The following is a 24,998-nucleotide window of genomic DNA, read 5'->3' as shown; positions in this document are numbered from 1 at the left end:
ATGTGCCCTGAACCCTGCCTGGTTAGATTGTATGAGGTGGTTATTTTCTATATGGTTGGTCAGGGCTTTTAGCATGTGCTGTTCTAGTACTTTTGCCAGGAAGGGGAGTTGGGAGATTAGCCTGAAATTATTTAGGTTTTTTGTGCTGGCCCCAGGTTTTTTCAGAAGCGGGATGACCCGTGCTTCCTTGAAGTTGGAGGGGACATGTCCTGTGGCAAGGGATTGATTGAAGAGTGAGAGGACCTCATTTTCTATCCCAGGGAGCGCTGCCTTGAAGATTCTGGGCGGGCAGGGGTCGGCCAGGGACCCTGATTTCACCCTTCCTATTAGGTGGGACAGGGAGTTGTGCGTAAGAATGGGAAAGGTGGTGAGAAGTTCAGTGAAAGTGGGGGGGGGCTTGGTGATCGTGCCAAGGTGCACGGGAACTTGGGGATGGAGTAGATTTCCGTTATTAAGTCCTTAACTTTTGTTGCAAAGAAGGACTGGAAGTTATTGCAGTCTTCTGGGCAGAAGGGGGGTTTCTGTTCCCTGACTTGTCTCAGTTCTTTCAGGATCCGAAAGGTCTCTTTGTTTGTTGTCTGCGTTAGTGATTTTAGCCTCGTAGAATTCAGCTTTACTTGATAGATTTTCTTTTTTATTGGTTGCAAACGCAGCATTATATTTTAGCCGGGCACATGGGTCGTAGGCTTTCCGCCACGCTCTCTCGCATTGCCGGAGAGTTTGTTTCAGCATTCTTAAGGCATCGTTGAACCAAGGGGGCCCCCTTGCCTTTGTTATTCTAGCCCTGCGTGTTGGAGCTACCCTGTCAATAGCATTCTGTAGCCTTGCTGTCAGGGCCATACTTCCTGCATCGAGATTTCCCTGTATAGGTGTGGGGGTAGCGGATTCCTGTAAAGTAGTGACCAGATCGTCGGCACAGATTTTATTCTATCTCCGCAACACCTTCCATTCTGGGGGTGGACTGGCTGTTTGCTTAGGGAGTGGGAGCCGGCCACTGAGTTTAGAGTGGTCGGACCAGGGGCAGGTGCTAATAGTTATGGGGCTGGTCAAAGGCATCTAACAGATATGGCTCTGATCTGCTCTCCCGTTTCACGCAAAGTAGCACAGCAACTTTAGTAGTTGCACTGTGTTACTTTTTCATAAACATAGGTCCAATTATGAGCCACCGTCTTGCACACCTCAGTCTTATCCCCGACCTATTCAAGAAATACTTGCAGTATAAAACACAATACCGGCCCAGTGGCGTAACAAAAGCCCCCACAGTGTGGGGGAGGTAAGTTCCAGGGTCCCCTCCAGCACTGGCAGGTCCCTGGTCTAAAAGCTCCGGACTGGGCCCAAGCGTGCGGGCCACCCTGCATGTACGTTTCAAGTTTTTTTTTTTACGCCACTATACCCGCCTCCTTTTCATAATTAATTTGTTAGCTTCTAAGTCAGAACAATGACTGCCAATGAAAAGTTTCAAACAGTTAATACATTTGGTAGGTCATACAATTGTTATCATCCTCCTTGTAAATGTAAGAATCATTAATATTCAATGTAAGCTGTATGGATATTAAAATGAAAAAATACAAACGAAAGTACACACTTTTTTTTCACTTTTATTTAAAAAAAACTATTAATACTGACAGACTTCACTGGGAAATTCAATAACAATGCAAGGCATCATACCTCCATCAAATATTTCCATACTCTCTCTGAGACAAACTGTATTTTGAACAAGGATATCATTTAAAAAACGGTCAGGTTTTGAGTGATCCACAGACACACAAAGACGTTTTCCAGCTAAGTCTATGCAGCTGCAAACCGTTAAAACCATGAATTCACAGCGACTGCTTTGCAATCTACATTTAATGATGCTTTCCTCAAACCCTGGCTGCATCTTACAAACAGAAGCACGCCAATAAACAGAGAGTGTGGTGGGCATTACAAGAGGTTCAGTCCTCTGCCCCCGCGCCCCCAGGATAAAAAAAAAGTTAAGAGGTATTTTGTACTTTATGTAGTTACGTACTCTTACATTCTGAAAACATCACTTTAAAAAACAAAATAGAAACATTTCTTCCAAGTCATATGTGAGCTTCACAAAAGTCACTGAATTTTTCTTTTTAAAAAAATCGACCAGCGCGTAGTTTGTACAGCAAACCTACATTAACAAAATCATCTTCTATTTAACGATCTTTAAAAGAAAACAAAAAATTGGACATGTAACACTTAACTGTACGAAAAAAATGTAGGCTCAGACAGCAGCAGGTTTCACTTTATTATTGACAGCTTAATCTGGGCGGTCAGTGGCCTATTTTATTCCACCAGCAGGAGTATTTGTAGCAGCATCGTCCTCTGAAATTCTCATTTGCTTCAAGAAGAAGCTACCCCAGTTCCAATGTCTCAAGTTCTTCGATGCTCGTAATATTAGCGATAGCGCGTCGGCATTTGCAGGTTTTTTGCTTGCTGTGTTGCTATAAAAGCTATTTCACTCAGTCTGCTATGATTTCGAGTCTGCTTTGCTCCCACGTAGGGCAAATGATTAGGCATTAGCTTCTCTGCAAGCCTCCTCTTCCTCCTCTAGAGGGCAGGCATTTAACCGGTAGCTTCCCAAAATGGCGTTCCAACAGGGGACGGGTGGTGGGTGTTGCAGAAACTACAGGCGTTATGGCACAATGGACATCGCAAGTTTTAGCGGCCAATGGTCGGTAGACCAAAGAGTTTGCCATGGTGGCTGCGTATCTTGTACATTCAATCAGCTTTAGTTCGCCAAAGCTAATCAAGTCATGTAACGAGTAATCGCTCTCAGAGCGTACAGTAGTTCGGCTTGCATCCGAGCTTCCATAAGAAGCAAATTAACATGTACCTAAAACAGAAGAGGGAACAGGTTATAGTTATTTTATATCTGTACCTGCATCAGACAAATAATCAGCTCCCTATCCTCCCAATACACTTTAAACATGTCCTCCAACCCCTACACTTTTAAGAATTGAGCTACAAAGAGGACCACCAGACCTGCCAACTCACACGGTGCCACTGTGTCACATGATTTCAACTCCCTTTACACGGTCACATAGTGAAGAGCCGACATCACAGCTTGTCTTTGGCAACTGTATGCAGCCGATCCACATTAAGAGGTGTGAAACCACCCCAGGACAGGGGCAACAGGCTCAGCTAACTTTTGATATTTTTTTGTGGGGGGGAGGGAGGAATTGGTGTGTGTTAAGAGTGCCTCTTAGGTAGCTCTCGGCATGAGACCCCGCCTATCAAAGTCCTGCCCCCTCCTCACACAGTGAAATGTATTTATAAATTGCCAGGAATATACCATCCCCAACAGAGCTGCAGCCTTTTCAATCACTTCTGCCACAAGTGCCCTTTCTGTTGAATTCTGTAACATATGACCTAAAGTTTAATTTGCATTTGGTTTAAAAAACACTAAGGGCCCTATTTATCAGGGGAGTGCATCGCCTTTGCACCACACTATGTGGTGCATGTGGGATGCAACCCTGTAATGCGATTTATCAGGCCACGCAAGGCTACTTTGTGTGGCCCAGAGTGGCTTGATAAATCTAGAGTAATGCAACATAGAGCAAATCGCTGCGTTGCTTTATTCTGCCCCAGGGAGGCGTTGTGTGTGTGCGCTCCTACGCAACACCCATGGTTTTCGACGCATTCCCCGATTTATTATTACTGGTAGACCTGGGAATGTGCCAAAATGCTACACCTTCCCACAGGAGGTGTAACGAGGAGAAATCTCTCCATTTCTCCTCCCTTTTAACTCTTTCTATGTGAGCTGAATTCTTCTGCACACTTAAAAAGTGGAAAATTCCTCAGGGATATGTTTTTGTGGAGGAAGAAACAATCCTGCATGCAACACAGGCCCCCTTGCTCCATGGTGCAAGTGTGCTGGTGCTAAGCAGCCCATTGTGTACCAGCGCCGGGAGAAGGCAGTAGTCCATTTTGTGATGAGTACGGTGCAATCCTGCTCTTTCCCTATAACGCAGTGCATCAAGGTGACTTGCTGTGCTGGATTACTTTTGTTAAATATGGCCCCCAGTGTTAGATTGGAGTTTGTTAAATCTCGCCACACACGTTAATACATTTTTTTTTGCATTGTACAGGTGGGCGCCACATCTTTGGCCATTATTAGGGAAGAGTAGTGCTGATGGACAGCACCTCAGACCGCCTCTCTTCACTAAAACCTTTTGTTAGAGTAAAAGGTGTTTTTCGGAGTATTTCTATCAGTACTCAGAGTCCTGTCCCAAAGATTTGCTCAACTCAAAATAATTTTGCCCACGTGCTGAGCGGCCAACCCAAAAAAATCGAGAGCTGGCAAATGGAGCTGACACCCACAGAACAGCAAACATTTCATAATAATTTATAGGTGAAAAATACATTCAATCACATGCCCAAAAGCTTCCCAAATTAGGAGGCAGAACAGTAAAAGTGGCAGGGCAAAAATTAGGGAACAATACCCACACATGAGTATGGCTAATAACAACTTCACCAGTTAAGATAACACCTGCTTAAGTTACAGGCAAGAGTAAAAGGAAAGTCGCTACAACTGTTACTGCATGAAAATCAACTATACAGCAATTAATACCTAAAAATCAACACCAGAAGTCCCCGCTGAAACCTCTCCCTTTTGGGGTCAATTTATCTAAGCGCGGTATGTTGCATTTTTAACTGTCTTTATTTGTTTCAGTTTTGCTGTATTCATTTTCTGTTGGTCATAGATTTTTACTTGTATTATTATTATTTAATCCTGTTTAATTATATTTTTTATATTTGTTTGCTTTATTATTTGGAAGTGGCAGGCAGCTGTGCACCTTCCATCACTAGCATGGTTTACAATAAAAGGCACAGTATCATCAGCAATTTTCTTTAAAAAAACTGCCATGGCATGACAATATGCCAAACCATGACAATGATGTGAAAGATCTTCACCTATTTAGAAGAAATAGGCAGTTGATCTATTGAACCTGCCAAAATGATGCCACAAAATGGTACTCCGTTTTTTACCCCACACAAGTCCAGGCAGGGTAAAGTCAAGGCCTTGGTGTAGACTTTGCACGATCATGGCTGTAGCACCTCTGTCTATCTAGCATTTGAACTGTGGCAGACTCATAACATTGAAACCCAGGTACTCATCCAACATGCAGCAGAAATTAAATCAACTTTTCCTACCTTCTCGGAGTGCTTGAATTGCCTCCAGAAGCTGTCGTACATTCTTTTCGTGGTCTTCTCTGGAGTACAGACCACAGTTTTGATGTAAACTTTAAAGCTGCGGTCCAGTAACAGATTGATTTCACCATAGTCATAGTCGTCGTATCTGTTGAAAGGTGAGAAAAATGGTTAACTTACTACTTTACTCTCGTTTTTTTTATGTTGCAGGTGAATAGCACAATACAGATGGTAAAATTTGGAAGTATTACTATGTTGGAGTGACCAATTTAGGCATTCAAGGGTCATAATCAAAGAACAAAAATATTTTAAAACCTAGCAAAACGGCTAACTTCAAAATAGAAATGTAAGCAGTATCTTCAAAGTGGGTTGAGGATTCTGTATCCAGGTGGCTGCTTTTCACCTTAATTCTGAACTGTTTAAAGGACAGTGTGAAATGCACTGATATTGAGAAATCACCCCATAGACATTGGGAGGCCAATGACTGAGACATTTAAGGAAGAAATGAAAAAGCAGGACTTTAAGACATAATAATTCATTCATCAAAATTAAATGAACAGGTAAAGGCATAATACTGGCAAATGTAATGATCTGTGGTGCACAATGCAATGCTGCTGATAGCAAGGGAGAGTTTGTATGATCTTCCAGCAGAAGAAACATTCAAAATAGGACTACACCTTAGGCAGGTCAATAACATACCTAGGATATATAAATAGTTGAAATTGGTTGAGTGGAAACCCACAGACATTCAGAATGGAAGACCACTAGAACAGTCTTTGTTTTACAATACCAGCTGTCCTGTGAAAAACAACCCTTTGCAAACTGTACGCTTGCAGCCCCAAGCAAAGTTATAGAAGCCACAAATTAGTTCTAAAAGATGAATGCACTGACGGGTATTAATACTTCTAACCCCCAAAACCATATGCCCATGTTTGGTGTAGGAAGGGATGATTTGACCCATTTCTAAGGCATGATTGGATTCCCAAATGTGATGCTGGCGTTTCATTCGCTGGAAATGATCAGACAAGCAGCACGCCTTCTTGCTGCGCTGCCGGGCGTCAAAATAAAAGGGCATGAGTGCGCTGTATCTAGAAGTATTTATCCTAATTGCGCCTCCTTATGCCTCCCCTGGGGTGGCGTAGGATTCTGAAGCATTCCCAGGTTAACAAAATGTTGTAAATCTGGGAATACGTCAAGTTTCATGGATGTGCGTGGGAACCCCCACAGCCACACCCATGTAAGAGCTATCCGTGAAAGGGAAGGTTATTTACAAGGCCATGAAAAGTCATGCAGGGTGACTTTACATGGCCTTGTAAATATGGAAAGCCCAATGTGCTGCCAGGGCGTCAACAAAAGTGACGCACCAGCGGTGCAATAGGCTTGTAAACAAGCCCCTAAATATTAGATGGGAGTTGTGTTTTACTGGAACTAATAAACACTGTCCAACCGGTGCGCATGTACGTGATTTAAAGAAGATCCTTGAGGGCTGGATCCCGATCATACTTTTAGGAAATCCACAGAACAAATTTACTTGGGGAGCATTTATATGGTCAGTGGTTATCCTATGCCCACGAGGATAAAAGTGTAGCTTTACATACACTTTTTCGGACTCAACCACTTGATGACAAAATAATGCACAACATGTGAATCTAGAGGAGATTTGCGCTACAAAATCATTCACGTCATTAGCTGTTATCCTGAAAATTTGTCCTAGCTTGTGCCCTCTCTGCTTTATATGTGCCATTAGTGTTCCTAAACAGTTATCGTTGAGTAACAAGGCAACATCGCCTCTAGCCCCCCCCCATAACTACACACGGACATCCATGAGTAATTTAGAACTGTAGAACTGCCAATGGTGTTCAATCAGCCGCGGTCCATGCAGGTAGCAGCGGTGTGGTGGAGGGGCCTTGTGGGGGAGCAAGCCTCTCAATCCTATGTGTGAGGTAATGCAAAGCCACCCTGCATGGCTTTGTTTTCGTGGGGTTTTCGAGGGACGATGAAGTGGGGAAATTATTTATTGAATTTTCCCTCTGCCTCGTCCCTCGAAATACCCCCACACGGGGCCGCTCCGCCCTACCGCTGCTACCTGCACTGACCGTGGCTGTGTTTAATATTATATTCTCTTGGTTTTTATTTTTATCTCCAATGGAGAAATCCACAGGGTGAAAAAGGAAGACAATAAAGTGTCATGTGAATGGTCTGCCAATACCAAACAAAATGCCTAGAACATCTTAGTGGTGACAAAATACAAACCTTATTCCGAACATGCAATGAATGTAATTCCATATGGCCCGTCTAAGCATCGAGGTGTCCACGTCTGTGTGCATCCCCATCGTATTGTAAGTCAGATTATAAGCTATGTGAAATTTTTCATCAATCAACTGGCCCACATCTGGATATAGGCGATTCACTAAGGAGTAACCGTGATCTTCCCAAGTGTAGTCCTAAAGAGGAGAAAAAACACAAAAAACATAATATTACACACAGTCACCGAAGTTATTACAGCTTTTGATAAATTGATGTTATTTGTTTTGCCGTACTATAATATTGTACCATTTTATTTAGTGCATGAAAACATATTTTGAGCACAGGCGGTTGACTGAATAGACATTTTAATCTTAGGAAACTGAAAAACTGTTAAGACGAAGCACATCTCTTATGGATGAGAGCTTCACTTCTTAGGTCCAAGTACATAGAGTCTGCGTGCTCCTCAACACTTCCACTTGAGCACGCGGACTAGCAAATGTTTAGAGGCAAATCACCAAACTCAACATGGAGTGCACGGCATCATCCAGGTTAAATGGATTTGATTGGGCTAGATCATACAGTCAGCTTGAAGGGTGAAGTAAATCTTAGAAATCTAATTTAATTCAGGAAATAAAGATTATATAACAAACAAGATCTGTGATGTGCAAACAGTAAAGCGAGCTCCAACACTAGCAGTGAAATCATCTGAATTTTAAGTAAAGAAGGGGCGGAAGTGTGGGGATATCAGCCTACTTTAAGATAACAGCCAAAATGAACACAAAAAAACAGGTGAAGCCACAATTTAAATCCCATGTAAGAAAGGTAATTTACAACACTGTGAACGCATTTAAAGATAGGTGTGACCGAGCTCCACTTTACCACACTACTTTCTAGACTGCACAAATTCCCTGCGTTGGATCTAAATTTTGGTTTAAACAGACGCGCACCCTTCGAGGATGTTAATGGAGAGCTGGTTGAAGCACCAGTCACCACTTCAAGTCCACTGCAGCTGAATATAAACGAACCAAGAACTCATCATGTGCAATTGGTGCTATTTGTACAAGATGGGAGGCATGTTCTCAAAGCGAGAGACACCGCTTAGCATTTACATTAGTCAGAACGCTGTGGTCAGGAAAACTAGCAGCTCTGCCAATAGGGCGCTTCCTTTGTACGTGGTGACGTAAAAATGTGGATCAATTCATTCAAGACTGATGCCATCAGGAATGGGCACAAACATAATCTCACCCCACCCGACTGCGCTCCCAGAAACAACCTAATCACAGCAGTTACTCGAGTCCACAAACTCAATCACTGAATGTTGTGCACATGAAGAACACAGACTGCGGTGACCAGAAATCACTGGAAAATAAGAGCTCTCTTGGGGGATAGTGAAAGGCTGAATTCAATGGAGAAAATGGTTTACTCCACCAATTATTTATTTTTCAGACAAATAAAAACGTAGGAACTTTAATACAAGCTCAATGCATTCAGTTCTTTGATGCACAATAAACCACAACTATTATCTCTTCTTGCTGTTAGATAAAGACTGCCATTTCTCTGTACCTGAGCACGGAAGGTTGGCACATGCATTCCACGCCTGGAGAAATCTTTATAACCATAGCTCGTGTCTTCGAAGTGGCGAGACACATCTTTGCTCGGCACAGAATCCTCTTCCTCTAAAAATTGGACAAAAAGATCAAGGATTACGAAATGAAAAATATATTATTGATCTCTTTTTTAAAACAAATTTTGTTAAAAGGAGAGCTTCAAAACACGAAATTGTACAACGAGCAACAGATAAGACAAATAATTTAAGGGAAGAAAAGAAGATTTGAGGAACCAATGTCTAAGGGCTTGATTATGATATGGGGAGGTCGGAACGGTGACCGCTATCGCTGCAGTCAGGAGACTGACAGACAAGCAGTCGGCGGTCCGACCACCCAACTACGATGTGACCACCGGGTCGGTGGCTGAAAAGTGCTCATTTACAGTGCGGCTTGTGCTCTGGCCCAGGAAAACGGCAGCAGCACAAGTCCCAGTGTAAATGAGCACATTGTGCACATCCATGCACTGTGTGCCATGCACTATGTGGTGCATGACACATGGAGGTGCATGGGGGACTACATGTACCTTTAAAGTGGCCCGCGAGGAACAAGGTGACTGTTTGGGGCCCCAAAAGTCCCCCTCCAACAGCCTTACATGGCAGTCTTCCTGTCTTGAAAAGGCTGTTGGAAAGGGACATCGTTATCCCGACGGTGGTGCCTGCCTTGGCACCGCCTCTTGTTGGGACTACGATTCTGACCGCCCCACAGTCAGGATCAGAGATCCTGGTGAAGGTGGCGCTCTTCCCTCTGACCACTGAAGGTCCAACAGCATGCACTGAAATGCGGCGGTCGGACCAAAGAGCTGTCGGGCGGGCTACCACTGGCGACCTATTAGTGGCAGTCCGCCCAGCATCGTAATCAGGCCCGAAGTATGATTTTCTATATTAACATCTAGGTAGGGTTAAAAATATGGAATTTGAAAGGAATGAGAACATAATACGGTAAGTGGTGTTACATGACAAAATAGGGATACGCACAGATATATACTTTCTACGCATACAATCGGATAGGGACCATGAGCCAAAGCTGGCCTAAGCAGGAAGAAGAGGGCAAGGAGAAAGGAGGAACAGTAGCATCAAATTAGGTCGCTTGGTGGAAGAGAGCCCCAGATACACGGATGTCATCCCTGTACTCGCAGCATGTCAGTGTAGTCCACAGAGGAAGACCACTGCTAACAGACATGCTCCCAAAAAAATCCTCTTGCCAGTCAACGCCACTGTAGTGCTACTATGGCAGTTATCTTTCAGCGTGGCATCTGTCCTCAGTATAAGACTCAACAAGACTGCTGATTCCCTGGCGAAAGGGTAAAAGAAGACGTTCAGTGGCATAAATACGAGAGGTCACCCCGATTATCAGGGGCAAGTAGGCATCAAAGAGTTTCTGCCAGTTTTGGGAGAAGCCAAATAGAATAGCGCTGCTCAATGGAACAGGTGGAGAAGCTGCAGGACAAACAGATGAATTTCAAGATGATTCGGGCTGAGCTACCTCAAAAATGCAGGGGGAACAGCTTCAATGAAGTTGCAATAAAATCACATGGCAGGTCAGCCTGAAAAGCATGAATCCTGACGTCCTGCAGGACACCAAAGATCCAAAAAAGGTGCCATTGTCATGTTTCTCTTTTTTTGCCAGCGCTCTGGACTAGACTAGGTGAAGTACAGTGCTACCGCCCAGAAGAAAACACCTCTCCAAATAGGAAAAGTAGGGGAAATCTTCTGTGGCTTTATCAGATGATACACAAGTAAAATTGCTAGAACATAAGGAGGAAACATCCATTTGTCCTTATGTTCAGTACATAAGGACAAAGGGGCACCTTTCCCTGAGCAGTTAGTTATGGGGAGGGCATTATCTAGAGGAATTTAAACTTAAATTGTCTTTTGTTTTTTATATATCGCACGAACTCGGTACGAAGGTATCATGGTGATTTACATGAGCACCACTTGCGTAACAGGCGGACACATCCATTTTTTTGTTAGGTACGGGGAAATTTTAAGTGATTTGCTCACAATCACTGGATGTTGAGCGTCCCTGCTGAGACTCGGACCCGGTTTCCCAGCTTCGAGGTCGATCGCTCTAGCCATTCAGCTGCACCTACAAGGTCATTCTCCTAGGAGCAAGATGTATTTCAGCTGCACCGTTCATGAGCTATGGGTAAATTCGTCAGATACGAGTGAGGGCGTTTTTTAAAAACATATTTGCATTAGGGAAATTACAGAGAGGGGTTACAGTAAAGTGAATAAAGGTAGGATATGGCTTTCAAGTCTATTAGTCTTGAATTCTAACTTTCTTCCGATTAGTTTTGAGATCTGTATTTTAAGGTTCTGTGATTTAAAAAAGGTTTAAAACAATAGACTAGTCTTTGGAATTCGCTGCCCCCTTCTATTGCCAATGCAGGCTCTCTCTCGGTCTTCAGAAAACTTCTGAAAACATGGCTTAATTGGCGGATTGCGCTTCTCTCTTTGCTTATGTCTACCCAGCGCCTTGACACCTTTGGGTATAGTGCGCTTTACAAATATCATCCTATCCTTTTCTATCACAACCTAAATTAACAAACTGCTAAAGAGAAATCGAACATATCCACCTACCTGATAGTTCGAAAATGCTCTCCCTCTTTTCCCTCTCAAAGCGCGTGGCCATCTCTTCTTGGGTCGCCTCCTCTTCGTCTCTACACTCTTGGAGCTGCTTCATTTTCTCCATTAGGGCTTCTACTTCATAGGAAGATTCTAAAGTCTGCAAAATAAATGAATTTCCCAAAATTTACATTTCAACTCCTCAGCCAATTCGAATTCCTCTGTCTCCACACTACGGTTTCAACACAGACCTCCGAACGGAGTGGTCGGTTTTGTTTTCACCACACTCGTACTTACCTTTGGACTTGCAGGAGGGCTGACATCCACCCCTTGATTGCCGTTGGTCAAATCACAGATGTAGTAACTGTTCAGGGGTGCAGGTCGGACGGCTTGGAGAGCGTCACAGTTCAACTTCTGGTTGATTCCGCAGCCGAACGTGAAGGAAGCGAGCGAATGGTAGTGTGTGAGGAGGACAACTGCATGGATTAACTCTGCCAGGGACCAACTGTGCTCTTCAGTCTTCAGAAGTTTCTGAATATTTTTTGGGAGGGTAAAAGAAAAGAAGGTAGGAATATTACTCCAGCACGAAATATAAACGTTTAGTGCTCCAAGCTGCAGATCTAGCGCAGCAAGACATTTTGCGTCACACACAAACGAACACGTGCCCCAGTTCATTCTGGTATGTACCACAATTCCCCTGAACAGAAGATGTATCTTTTTCTACCATGGGACCAGTGCATGTTTTTTGAACTTGTACTAAATGCTATATAGGTCTACATACAATGGAAGTAGGACGAGTATGCTGCCTCACTAGGAAGACTTCCATCCTATCATGGCTCTTAAGAATGACCGATAGTAGTAAATTCCCTCACTGTTTGCTCAGGGCAGACATTTTTAGGAGGTTCAGAATTAAAAAAAAATAAAGATTAATTGTAGTTCTTCAGAAGCACCCAAGTGCACTAAGATTATAAATTCTAAGGACATAAATCTTCAGCCCCAGATAAGAATCTTTACTGTATATTATTGATGAATTAACAAACATCGATTAAACTACCTTCCTCCGCAGAATACAGTTTGTAAAATTAAGTACAATTTCAAATATCTCAAATGTACCTCAATATGTTCTTTGGTAAGGAGCCAGGGACGGTGGGCCAAAATTTTGTTCAGCTCGCCAAGGTTTTGCAGTTTCTGGGGGGCGTTGCAGAGGCCATCCAGCCACTTGGGGTCTCCACCGACGTGAATGAAGTCACTGACATGGAGGTTTACGAGATAGGAGCACTGGTGTCTTGCGGCAGCCTGTAGGGCGTGAAATATGGGTTTAAAAAACACTAATTCAACTTCAAAACAGGTTTGGTTTATAAAGGCCAGATCATACTCCTAAGAACTAAAGCGTTCCAAGCAACATCAGTGCTACCGCTGTCCTTTCCCTAAAAGATGGCCATATTTCATTTGAATGGCCATACCTACTACTGGTAAGATGAATATAGTCTATGTGCTACATTTGAAGATAAACTTGGACGCAAAGGAATTTAACTTTTGGAGTGATTTCCCTATCGGTGTGAAGCACTATTTGCTGATCTAATCAGCTAAAGCCCTCAAGAGGTACCTCTTCTGTATAGTGATTGTTGCTCCTAACGCCTGGTTATTATCATTTTATTTTCTCTAGAAGATCTCCAGGTGCAGGGTAGGGCAGGACTGGGCTGCACAAAGAGCAATGGAAGAGTGGTAGGCACTTCCCAAGTGCGCATGATGGTTTGGCCGGGTGCTCAGGTCGGCCAAACAGTCAAGTGCACTGTGGATGTTGCCCACCAGGGGTAATGCTTAGCCTGGTGAGGAACATGCACAGACTCCCAGTGCCCATCCGAGCGCCGAACCACGACGCTCAGACCATTCACGACGCTGCTATCAGCAGTGTTGTGATTGGTAGGAGGAGTCTGGAAGCCTGGGTGCTTCCTGCATTGTGGAAGAAGGACGGAGGAGAGGCGGGTTCCAGTAAGGTAGGTTTAAAAAAATCTGGTTTTCTTTTTTTTTTTTAACCCCGCTCACCTCCCTCTGACCACTGCTGCCCGGTAGCAGCTGTTGCTGCTTCTGTACAGCACTTCCCTGAACTTCCAGGACTATGCAGGCAGCTATAATATGTTACAGAACATGTCTGACCACGTTATTTGGTAACAGCTAAGTTAAATGTTTCCTGTTACTGACCATTATTCCAATGTAGTGCCGGTAATGCAAGGGCAGTGGGCCATCCATCTGCAGTAGGTAGTGTTGGGTTTTTAAAAAGCTTGCCAAGTACTGCGGGTGGGAAACCATCACCAAAGTAACATTGTCCAGGCTGTCCAGATCCGCAAAGGCGTTGGTGAAGAAACTGGACATAGCTGCATCTTCATTTCCAAACTGTAAGATCTGCCCGGGGTCAAAACAGAGAATCAGCTTACAAACATGCGGCAAAACGTAATGTATTACAATGTGACACAGCCTAAACCCCCACTAGCGGTACAAGTCCATCTCCGAACACTGCCCCTTTAAGAAACGCCTCCATTCTGCATCAATTCGAAATTTCAGTAGGGATGATACAAGCATCCGCAGAGCTAAACACAAGCTGGCGGTAACTGCGCAAATAAAAAGTAAAACTCTTCAATAGGCCGCAGTGTGACATCACTGAGATGGCTAAAGAGACTGCGGGCCTGCTAATTTTTCAGGAACTGATGCTACAGAGACCTGCCTCAACAGAGTACTCAAGCAGAACACACTATTTATTCTAAAGTCTAAACAGCAACTGCGTTGACGTCAAAGCAGTTCTAATTTTTACGTGACATACTACAGACGTTACTGGAAATAAAGGCCTCCCACAAACAACAAGAGCACCATTCCGTGCAGCCAGCTGCGCTATCCCATGGTGAGTAAAGCCTGGCTCTTGTCTTTTAAAAAGTTTATTTATCTACAACTCGCTGGCTTCATTTTGTAGGCGGGCTCACACCCAGCTGCACTCGGGTATTGAGTAACAGCTAGTCAACAAGCTATTCAGCAGGGTGAATGAATCGAGTGGGCTTTTATTTGTCAAATTAAAGTCTAGTGTGTATTCTTTTTGCGCCATATTTATTGGAAAGTTATGCAGCATAGCAAGTAACCTTGCTGTGCTGCATTACAGGGAAAGGGCAGGATTGCGCTCAATTTATCACAACATGGCGCATTCCTGCCTTTTCCCAGCGAGGGCACAAAATCTGCTGCCTAGCGCCAACGCACCGTGTGGGCAACTTCCTGCACAAAAATAATCCCCTGAGGGGATTTCCTCTTTCTATGTGTGCTGTATTCTGCATGCAAGAGGGAATAAAGATATTTCTCCTTGTTACGCCTCCCCTGGAAAGGCATAGCATTTTGGTGCATTCCCAGGTCTACCAATAATAGTAAATCTGGGAATATGTCAAAATCCAAGGAAGTTACATGAGAACACCAATGTAACACCCATGGAACGCTTCCCGGGGGCAGAGTAACGCAACGTGGCAATTTGCGCTGCATTACTCCAGATTTACTAAGCCACTCAAGGCCACGTGGCTTGATAAATCACATTTCAAGGGTTGCACCGCTTTTACACCATGCAGCGTGGTGTAAAACCAACACAACTCTTGATAGAAATGACCCTTAGGGTCTCATTTACGAGTAATTGGTGTAGGGCGGTGCTGCATGTCTTCTTGCTGTGTTGCCTTATGCCGATGGGAAAGGGCAGGAATGCACCGTATTTATTAAATACGTGTATTCATGTCCTTTACCGCTGCGCTGGCGCACAATTTTCAGTTTAGTGCCAACATTGGCACCCTTGCACTGGGCCTCTGCTGCAGGCAGGATTGTTTTTGCGCTGGAAGGGGCACCTTCCTGCACAAAATCAATCCAGAGAGGCGTTTTCCTCTTTCCATGTGTGCTGCACACATGGAAAGAGAAAACAACGAGGAGAAATAAAAATATCTTGGCGCTGCTCCAGGTTTACATGATTAAGTACATATGGGGCAGCGTCAAAATCCATGGGTGTTACATGGAAAAACCCACTTTAACGCCAATGGAACGCCTCCTTGGTGCAGAGTAAGGCAAGCCAGAGACTTAAGCTGCTTTGTCTTACTCCATATCTATGAGGCCATGAAAAGCCACTCAGAGTGTCTGCATCGCCTCATAGATATGATTGAGAGACTTGCGCAGTCAGGAGAGTAAAAAAAAGTGATGCTCCGGCGACGCAAGCCACTCATAAATAAGGCCCTTAGCATTTGGCCATGCGTCATAACTCTACCTCATTCTTTTTCCCGTTATGAATAGCAGACACCAACAGCCTGGTTCATTGGAATCAAATACGGAATGCCAACCCCTCCAATTCTCATTTTTCTAAATGTATGAAATCTGTATGAAAATAATGGAATAAAAAAAATCCCCTGAATTCCAAGCTAGAAGAGAAGGCTGTCAAACTCCTTGCAACTGTTAGAAATGGGTTTTGGACCAAGTTATGTCAAAAAGCTGTTCACCAAGTAAATTAAGTATTTTTAAAGAGGTTGTTCCTTAAAAGCAAAAAACATGTTTTGCTGCTTGACGGCGCTCCAGGAAAAACAACATACCTCCTTCTTGGGGATGAATCGGCTTGGCCCGAGCCCCAGCGGCCGTGGTATGCGCATTCCAAGTTCCTAAAAAACAGAACATAAGAACATTTCAATTCGCGGGGGTGTAAACAGTGCATGAAGACCACAGCGCCAGAAACGTGTTGGCCCCATCGCTCAAACGCAGGATGGCTCATGGGAAATATTGTGGATGGGTCACATGTGTGGTTTGTGGCTCATAATAACATGCTTATCAAGTTCTCCGATTACACACCTCCCCTCCCCCTCAGGCACAGATGGTTCAGGCCACTGAAAGTGTGCGGTTTGCCTCAAACACAGCACTTGGCTGGGTGTCTAGAACAAAATGTTCTCTATACATCAGATTGTCAAAGATATATGGGTTTACTTCCCCCACAGCTGCACAGTAGCGGCGCCTAATTTCTTTATCTTGTACTTCTGTTCCGGAAGTAACACCTCTGAGACTTAAACCTACTTTGTAGAGTCAAAACCTCAAGAAAGCTTTGTGCTAGCTACTCAAGTCATTGTGTCCTGCGCAAGGAAGGCAAACAGGCTTTCGACAGATTCACTCAGAAAGTGCTGTAGACGGCAGCTTCTAAAGATGACATTAAGGCCAGGTGTTGGAATAAAAAGTATGTAAAAATAAACAAAGTTAAAAAAAAATCGCCAGCTACAGGGTCTAACACTTCAAGCTGTCAAAGCCTGCTGCGTAGAACATTAGTGCCTACCTGGACAGCAGGTTTACCTATTGTTACAATTATTCTAAGTGGTATGTTCCGTCCACCCCTCTTCACACCTATGTGCTAAAAGCCAATGTCTGCAGCTGTTCCAAAGCTTCCTGGGCCAAAATGGAGGGGGGAAAACTCAACTTAATCTTAAGAACGGGACACAACCATCAGAAAATTATCTTAAGAGAAGCATTGCTCCGAGGCATCTGTTGGCATCAGTCCTGAGCTGTGGTTCACAGGCCAGCAGGATCAGTTTGCAGCCTTCGAGGTTCCACTCCAAAGTTAAACAGGACTTGGAACAAGATGTTTGCTTTACAGAAATGCTTCGCTGTTCCCAAAGGAGGGTCAAGTTACGAGGAAAGAAAGGTTGGCAGGCGCGATCAGGAGGATCCCACGTGCTGCCGAAAGGTTAGCAGGCGCGATCAGGAGGCTCCCACGTGATGCCCGCGCGTACTTGGGGTGTTCGATTGAACACGAATAAAAACTACAGGCCTAGGCCTAAATCCACACCCATTAGATGATGGATCCGAACTAGAGTGCAAGACTGGGACGGTTATCATTCATTAATAAAAGAGTGCGTGGTTATAAACAATGCAGGTGGAAAAAAGGGTGGGGGCAGGGGTGAAAGTTTAACTAACTGGACACATGACTATGTATTATATGGGTAGCAGCACTGGGGGGAAAAAACCACCCTACAGATCACAGATGCAAAAAACTAAATCTGTAGGTAGGGTCAGTGGATGCGCTAGACTACTTCTAGGAGCTCTGAAAGAGAGCTGGGAAACAGGAGGTTTGCCTTGAGGAGGGGGTGGACACACAAAACTAGAAATACTTTCTATGGCAGTTTTGCAATGTTTATTTCACTAATGTTTTCAAGAACAAGCACACACAAACAAAGAAAGCAGTGAAAATAAATGTGGCCTAATAAGTTATTTAGAGAAACTTTATTCATAGAGGAACATTTACACATTACTATAATTCAATGGTCCAATTTCATATTATATCCACAGTACCAGAAAATACCCATCCTCACAGATTACATGTTACAATGACTTTTATACAGGGGATCAACTCTTAGAATCAGTTTTAATATGATTTTTTTCTTCTTAACAAATGTAACGCCATGCATGCAGATCTATATAATAAATGCCCTGGTATCAGCCATATTTATGCAGATGCGCAGAGATTACTGTTATGTATTACAATGGTGAGAGGGTAGGAGGGGCAGTATGATGCCATAATCTCTCAGGGGTTATGTCCCATCCCCCACTCAACAAAGGTAATAACTGGCAAATTGCATTTTGTACATTTGCCTATAAGTGCATTTAATAATAAACTGTTTAACATAACACTACAATACCGCACTTCTGCTATTTATACTCGTTGCACAAATATTTTATTTTAAAAAGACAGTACTGAAATAGTCTGTAGGGGACACCATGCTTTATGGGAACTTAAATATTGCATGACCTGAACTTTTTTATGTCAATGGCTGGGACTTTTATTTATTTATTCATTTGTTTATTTATTTATAAGGTTTTATATAGCGCTACTGGACCCAAGAGTATCAGAGCGCTTTACAGATAGGTAAACAACATAGAGGCAAAATTACAAAGTGAATTAAAACTAAACCTAGGATTAAAATTGCAATGCGAATGTACTTTACTACCAAGTCGAGATCACTCGACCCTTAATTGTTTACAGTCGATACTCGGTTTTTTTTCTCCAGTTTGTAGCCACAGACACAACTTTAGACAACTGGAAATTGGCTTGGCTGAGCGCTTGCCCAATGAACGAAAACACACAGGCACTTCAAGGAAGTCAGCCCAGCCCACAAGCCTGGAGGTCTAGCTCGGAGCTCTGAAGCCACACAAGGAGGCAACAGGCAACCCCACGTTCAAGTGCAACGTCAGCACGCCGACGCCGCCGCTGCCAACCAAAGCGCGGCTGCTGAGCAGCGCGAGGCCCTGAGGCAAACAAGGCGGCTCGGGCGGTGTTTACCCAAGCGACAGATGTTGCAAGTTTGCAAAAGATAAATGCAGGGATGTGCCCAAATCCCTCACCAGCAGATTAATTGCCTGCCAATGAGTTACCGGTTAACTTGCAGGCACGTGATCTCACAAGTGAATGAGCTCACCGCCTCAGCCTTGCACTTGCGATGGCCTCTGCATGGATGTGCCCAACAACCAAAGCCGGCATCACCTCAAAAGCGCAATTCTGGGCCACGGGCCTTTCTTTCACATTGCATGGCCGGTAGAGTAAGAAGGATGCAAGCAATGGAAATAGACCCTTTGACTGCTCTTGGACTTCGGGTGATAAAAATCAAGCAATTACCCGGGTTCAGTGGGCTCTCCGGGCTCTGGTGCACTGCACCTGCTGCACCAATGAAGGCTACGACTCTAAGCATGGCTACATTGTCATGGCCTAATGCCAACTCTTACAATGCCATTTCTGGTGGCAGGAGTTATGGATTTAATGATAGCGCCCTTAGGCGGTCAAAGCCTGAAGAAGTCCTGCCAGCCACGGATGTGGAACTTGCTGACCACATCTCAGGGCAGAACCAACCGATGACCCTTTCAGGAAAAGTACCTGTTCCAGTGTGCATCGAAGACTATCAGCCTTGGGCCAACCCATCACCGACAGTACTCCAGGTTACCATTCCGCATCATCCCTACCATTCCAAAGTAACCAGAAGGAGACAAGCAGCACTCTATAAAAACTCTAAATGAATAGGTCCCAAAAAGGGAAACTGTACCAAGCGGACCATCATCTGTCAAAGGCATCCGTTCGGAATAAAAACGTCAGTAAATGACAACGCCAAGGTTACGGTTGAGGTTGGCTTCCAAAACACACAAAATGGACTCCGGATTAACATAAGAGGTTGCAATCGGACATAAAGTGGAAGGTTTCTAGGAACCTGCCTAGTGTAATTAAAACACCATGTAGAACTCATTACAGAGTGACTCAACATTAGGTGATAAACACTATTGCATTGACCTGTCCAAGAACCTCCTCATTACCATAGGCCACTCGTATTGCATCCTCCAATTGGGGTGCCACCGGGAAGAGAACAGCCTGTCCCCTGCCATTTTTGGCACACTCAACCCTGTCATTAGGTTACGGCACCAGGCTTAGAGCAACACGTTAGAGCATGCTTGTCACCTCTCAGTGGCTCAACAGCCAAGTGGAGAATACTCTTTGATTAACGGATGCCAAAACATGCGGGATCCGATTACTAATGTCCTGCTGGGAAAAATACTCATGCTTGGAGTAGATTTCCAACTTTTTAGGAATTCAAAAACAACTCCAGGATTAGCCCTGGAAATCTAGAACATTTGTAGCGCTCTAGCAGAACTCCTGCTGTACACTGTTCATTCAGTCAGATACTGAAGATGTAAAAACATCTGCATAAGTAAGTCAGATGGAACTATGCACTGGCACAAGTAACTTTTTTTCTAGAAAGGTAAACAAATGTTTCAGACAGGGATGAGCGATCTATTTCCATCCCTCCACACACACACACTTCCAAGTTACAACATCATTAGTGCAGCTTTGAATGTTTCCACTGTGGGAAAGGACATGCAAAATGTGTTAAACATCAACGCACCTTTAGGGTTATGGGCATGTATTTGGCATCTCCCCTCCCCTGCCCATCCAGGTATGTGGTGCACTGCACTAAGTCCAATATCCAGCTCCCAGAAGCAGGTTCCCTTCCCTCTAACACTAGAGAACACGCAATCTAGATAGGATGAAAGACACTGCTTGGGCCTAAAGACATCTCTTGGCCGCAAAGAAGGAAATGAAAATAGCGCTGAGTCAGTCTACCTGCTACAGAGCCAGGCCATCTCAAAGGCTCATAATCCCACAAGCAGCTCTTTCATAAGAGGGAACCCAAGCACAACCGCTAAGCAGCGGTTTTTGTGGGGAATGCAGCAATATTATAAGAAGGTGTTATGTACTGAAAGTAGTCAGATCACAGAACCTGGATGAGAATAGGGTCAATGCTATCCTTTTATGAGGGTGCCACAAAATAAATGCACATGGGAGAGGATTTCAGCTAAAGAAACCAGACCAAGAGTTTAACACAAATAGAATAAACTGCGAAAAATATTTGCATTTATGTGCATTTGATGATGGAAGCTTGCCACTTGTGTGCTCCATTTACATCTTCGAGAAGGACTCTGAATTATCTTATGCTAGGCCACAAGGCATCTCGATTAGTAGGTGAGAGGAGATAATGAATTGTTGGGCAGCAGAGGTAAGTCTTTGAAAAGAGCTGTGGGCAATTTGAGAAACACAATAAAAGAGAATGGGGTAAACATGCATGTGGCTCAGGGCATGGTGAACCCAGAGAAGAGGCACACATGATGCTAAGTAACGAGAGGAACTTTCAACATAAAAAAACTGAAATGCAACAATCAGAACTGTGTCATCATTTTCATGCACGGTTTTAAGAATATACAGAAGGCTATTTAAGATAGCGTGCAACGGAGGAGGCCTGTTTCTCTTTCAGGGCGAGTGCAATCTACTGGGCCATGGCAAGAAATCTTTCACAGTTATCTGAAACCCAGAACCTGACACTCTCATCATTTGCATTTCAATATCAAGTTCACGAACAACAACTATTTCAGAGACTGGTCCCAGCTTCCCAAGATAACATAGGCAGAGAATCATTCAGCGTAAACCAAGGCAGCTCACATAATCATGTTACATTAAAAAGTCCTACAATCGTGATCCCATCTGAACACAAAAAAACACAAGATTACCCTCCACTAAGCGGTCCCTAGGCCCTCAATCAAGCTGCCTGCGAACCTGAGCCCCACAGCCCCGGATGTCTGACTCGCAGTAGCATAAATAGGGTGCCCTGGGCCCCAATGCAAGCAAATAACATTCTCTCTTCACTACTCCTGAGGTATCAAATTACAGCATTGTCAGTGTTCGATGGGCCTCTCAGCGCTTTTGACCCTGGTGCCACTGCACCTGTTGCACCATTAGTGGCTCCGCCCCTGCTGGCTCGTCCCCATGCGGGGAAAGACTTTTAGATTCAACAGCGCCACCCCCGTCCCTGCCAAGTACTCGCAGGTTGCTCGCACCAACAAAACACTGCAATCTGCTCCACACTTGCTTTTCTGTGCTAATTCGCCGCCCTCTGAGTTTTTCCCGTTTGTGTCATTACCCCTGGTTTAGGCAACGAAAGCGCCCCCTGTTTCTTGGCCTACGTGTACGGCAACGCTACATAAATATAACACAGAAACAAGCAGATTCTTTATTAGGGGCTACAAATACATTTTTAAACAATACCAGAGAAATAAATATCCTTAAAAAAAGTAATCATACTCGCTCGTAATAACAAAGTAACGTTCCATACAACTCAAAGCACACAACCTTAACCTTAAACTCCGCATATAGGGAACTACAATACATTTGCATGAGTAACAATACAAAAGCATGACATGGCTTGAAAATCAAACTTGACAAACTAAAGAACCGTAATGCATGACTAAATCAGTAATACACCCCCCCCCGTAAATGAACAAACTACTTCACATCTGCACAGTGCTTTGGCGCCTCATGCTTTTCAATATATACATATTCGTTTTCCGTTACCCACGACCACACAGATTTATACAAGAAGACAAAAATCTGTACTACGTTTTCAATGTACAAAGACGTCCCCTTTCTCCTATTTAATGCAGTATTAATGAAATGCTGAGCTAATGCCACACGTGTATCCGAACGCCAACGCATGACAATGTATACACGTGACTGGGGTATGATTTCGCTCAGTGTATGTTTTAACGCTTGCACCTGCAAATGTTCCTGATGCACAAATGAAAGTCAAATAGTACTAGCTGAATCACGTATGTGCTGCAAAACATGCAGTTTCAGCTCTGTGACGGCTGACAGGGCTGCCTGTTTGTGATGTGATGCCTGTCGCTTTGTTCTGTGAACCGCAGAAAGGCTTGTCTGAATATTGTGTCAGTTGCATGTGATCGCCGGGATCTGTCACTCAGAGGGCCCTGCAGATGCCGACACACCTCCCTGTGTATTGAACAGAGGTGGGTGGAAGTGACGTGCAGCCCCGCAGTGGAGCACATGCCCGTGCTTGTCGGGCAGCCTCGGGGTGCACAAACAAACTCGCCGCAAAAAGGGACCCAACTCCGGGAGCCTCCCCAGCGCAAACAAAGACGCCCCCTGCATGCAAATGTGAAACGCGATCTCGCGTCGACAAAGGAACTCACTCTCGGCTAGGAAACTCAAGCTCGAAAACATCCCCCGCATCGACAGAAGATCTCACCCCCAGCTGCTATTCGATTGTTGTGCCTGAATGAATACAGCGCTTTCGCGGTGCCAGTTCAATCCTGCACTGGGCGCTTGCTCGAGCTAACAAAAATATAATTGAGAATACCTTGCTCAAGCTAACAAATATACATTTTTGAGAACACCCAAGCCCCCGCCCACCCCCGTAAGTTTTAATAACGAGGCAGATAAAAACAAATATACATCCAATCCAAGCATTCGTAAAACCCCCACTAAGCCAGTGGAGGGGTGGGTGTCGCTGTCCAAGAAACCTTCACGCGGGTGTTGCTTACTTTCAACCCCCAACATGCTTTTAAAACAACAGGACCCCCCCCCCCCTGAAAACACACTGAGGCGTCGAACTGAATGGTGCAGGTCTGTCCATTTTAAAAAGTACAGAAATGTTATAATACCGAGGTACAGGAGTGACCGACATTGGCCAGCTGTGAAGTCCAAGGGTTTATGGTCAGCTCCCACCACAGAACGCTAGTAATGTAGGATGTCACCCCCTGATCTTTTGTGGTCGAAGGTGAGAATTGACAGGCGTCAAATTGGCCGTGGAAATGGGAGGCGGGACAAATAGGCCTCAAACTTCTAAAATAGTAGTGAGGGCGCTGATATTAAAGAGATGGTCCAACGTGAGCCACAATGAAGAAATGCAGCATTACCAGCAATCAAGGCACTCTTGTCACACAAGCCAGTCTGCGAAAACACACTGCCCATCCCTCAGAATTTTCAATGAAAAAAAGTCAACGACCTGCACGGTGGAATTACCTATCGGGGTGTTTGAGGCATGCCCAGTACTGTCCTTCTAAAGGGAGGGCACCAGATATGCAACAGGGTATTTTGCTGGGTGTCACCCCTTTGTCTCTCTTCTCAAAAACAACTGCCAGTGCATTGAAATGAAGAGGGGGGCTGTCCAAGTCTTAAGAGCCCTTAGCGAGTCCTCGCCCACTAGTTTAAGGAGGCAGGCGAGCTCCACCAATGGGAGGAGGACGTGCATGGAGCTGGGGGACTGGGCAATATTTCGGGACTGTGAGCAGGCTGTATTTGCGCTTGTTTATCACCTGTACCGCAAAGAGTGGGCGAGACCATTGCTGGGGGAGGGAAGATAACGGGAGAGGGGCAGGAGTCGGCCCCCTTGACGAGTTATTCGGTCATCCCGTTTTCACAATTCGCGGCCGTGGACGAGAAACACTAAATTAAACCACTTTTTCATTGCTGACTTGTAATTCTTCCTCATGTTTCACTACTGTTCCTATTGTGAAGCGCTATGACACCTTCGGGTAAAGTCTGCGCTATATAACAACGCATACAATAAAATAAATAAATATAACCAAACCAAAGTCCGCTCTTCCCTCGATGCATTAAATGCCCCCCGTGCACCCCCCATACCTTCGCTCGGCACACCCCGCCGCCGCACAGGAACCCGTTAGCGGACAAAGCGGCGGCGTAGTTCTCGTTTCCTGCAGTGGCCAGCCTCATATTGGCAATAAGCATAGGGACGAGAGCAAGCTGTATTGTGCGGTCCTAGGGGGTCTGCGTGCCGCGTGCGGTGCCCTGCCGTCTCTGCACTCCTTCCTCTGTGCTGGAGCCGCACTGCCAACACTCTGCCCGGGCAGGACAACAGCACCCGGCTCTGCCCCGCCCCTCCGCCTCCCCCGGCTCTGCCATTGGTGGGAAGCAGACGTGGGCGGGGCTGAAAGGAGAAAAGAGGAGGAACGAAGGCCAAAAGTCTGTGAAAAACAAGACGCACAAAGAGCCCTCAGAAGGCGGTGGCGCAGCCGCCGGTAAACA

General features: G+C 44.7%; 1 protein-coding gene across 1 annotated transcript; it reads right to left on the bottom strand.

The window, feature by feature from the left end:
• Nucleotides 1-1,578: 1,578 nt before the first annotated feature.
• Nucleotides 1,579-24,817, bottom strand: SESN1 (sestrin 1). The gene is made up of 10 exons (XM_078648408.1): nt 24,597-24,817; nt 16,177-16,242; nt 13,784-13,984; nt 12,695-12,877; nt 11,879-12,112; nt 11,597-11,741; nt 8,974-9,086; nt 7,417-7,607; nt 5,167-5,311; nt 1,579-2,845 (listed from the first exon to the last, which is right to left on the bottom strand). Exons 1-10 carry the CDS (start codon nt 24,699-24,701, stop codon nt 2,759-2,761), a joined length of 1,470 nt encoding a protein of 489 aa, XP_078504534.1. The 5' UTR covers nt 24,702-24,817; the 3' UTR covers nt 1,579-2,758.
• Nucleotides 24,818-24,998: the final 181 nt, after the last annotated feature.

This window comes from Lissotriton helveticus, chromosome 6, assembly GCF_964261635.1.
Source record: "Lissotriton helveticus chromosome 6, aLisHel1.1, whole genome shotgun sequence".
Classification (NCBI taxonomy): Eukaryota; Metazoa; Chordata; class Amphibia; order Caudata; family Salamandridae; genus Lissotriton; species Lissotriton helveticus.
This window is presented reverse-complemented; position numbering and strand designations above follow the sequence as displayed.

Coding starts and splice junctions, on each gene's coding strand:
- SESN1 (XM_078648408.1), bottom strand. CDS start 24,701: ATGCTTATTGCCAATATGAGGCTGGCCACTGCAGGAAACGAGAACTAC. Junction 11,742..11,878: donor GCCCTCCTGCAAGTCCAAAG/GTAAGTACGAGT, acceptor TTTATTTTGCAG/ACTTTAGAATCTTCCTATGA. Junction 9,087..11,596: donor GAGCATTTTCGAACTATCAG/GTAGGTGGATAT, acceptor TCCAATTTTTAG/AGGAAGAGGATTCTGTGCCG.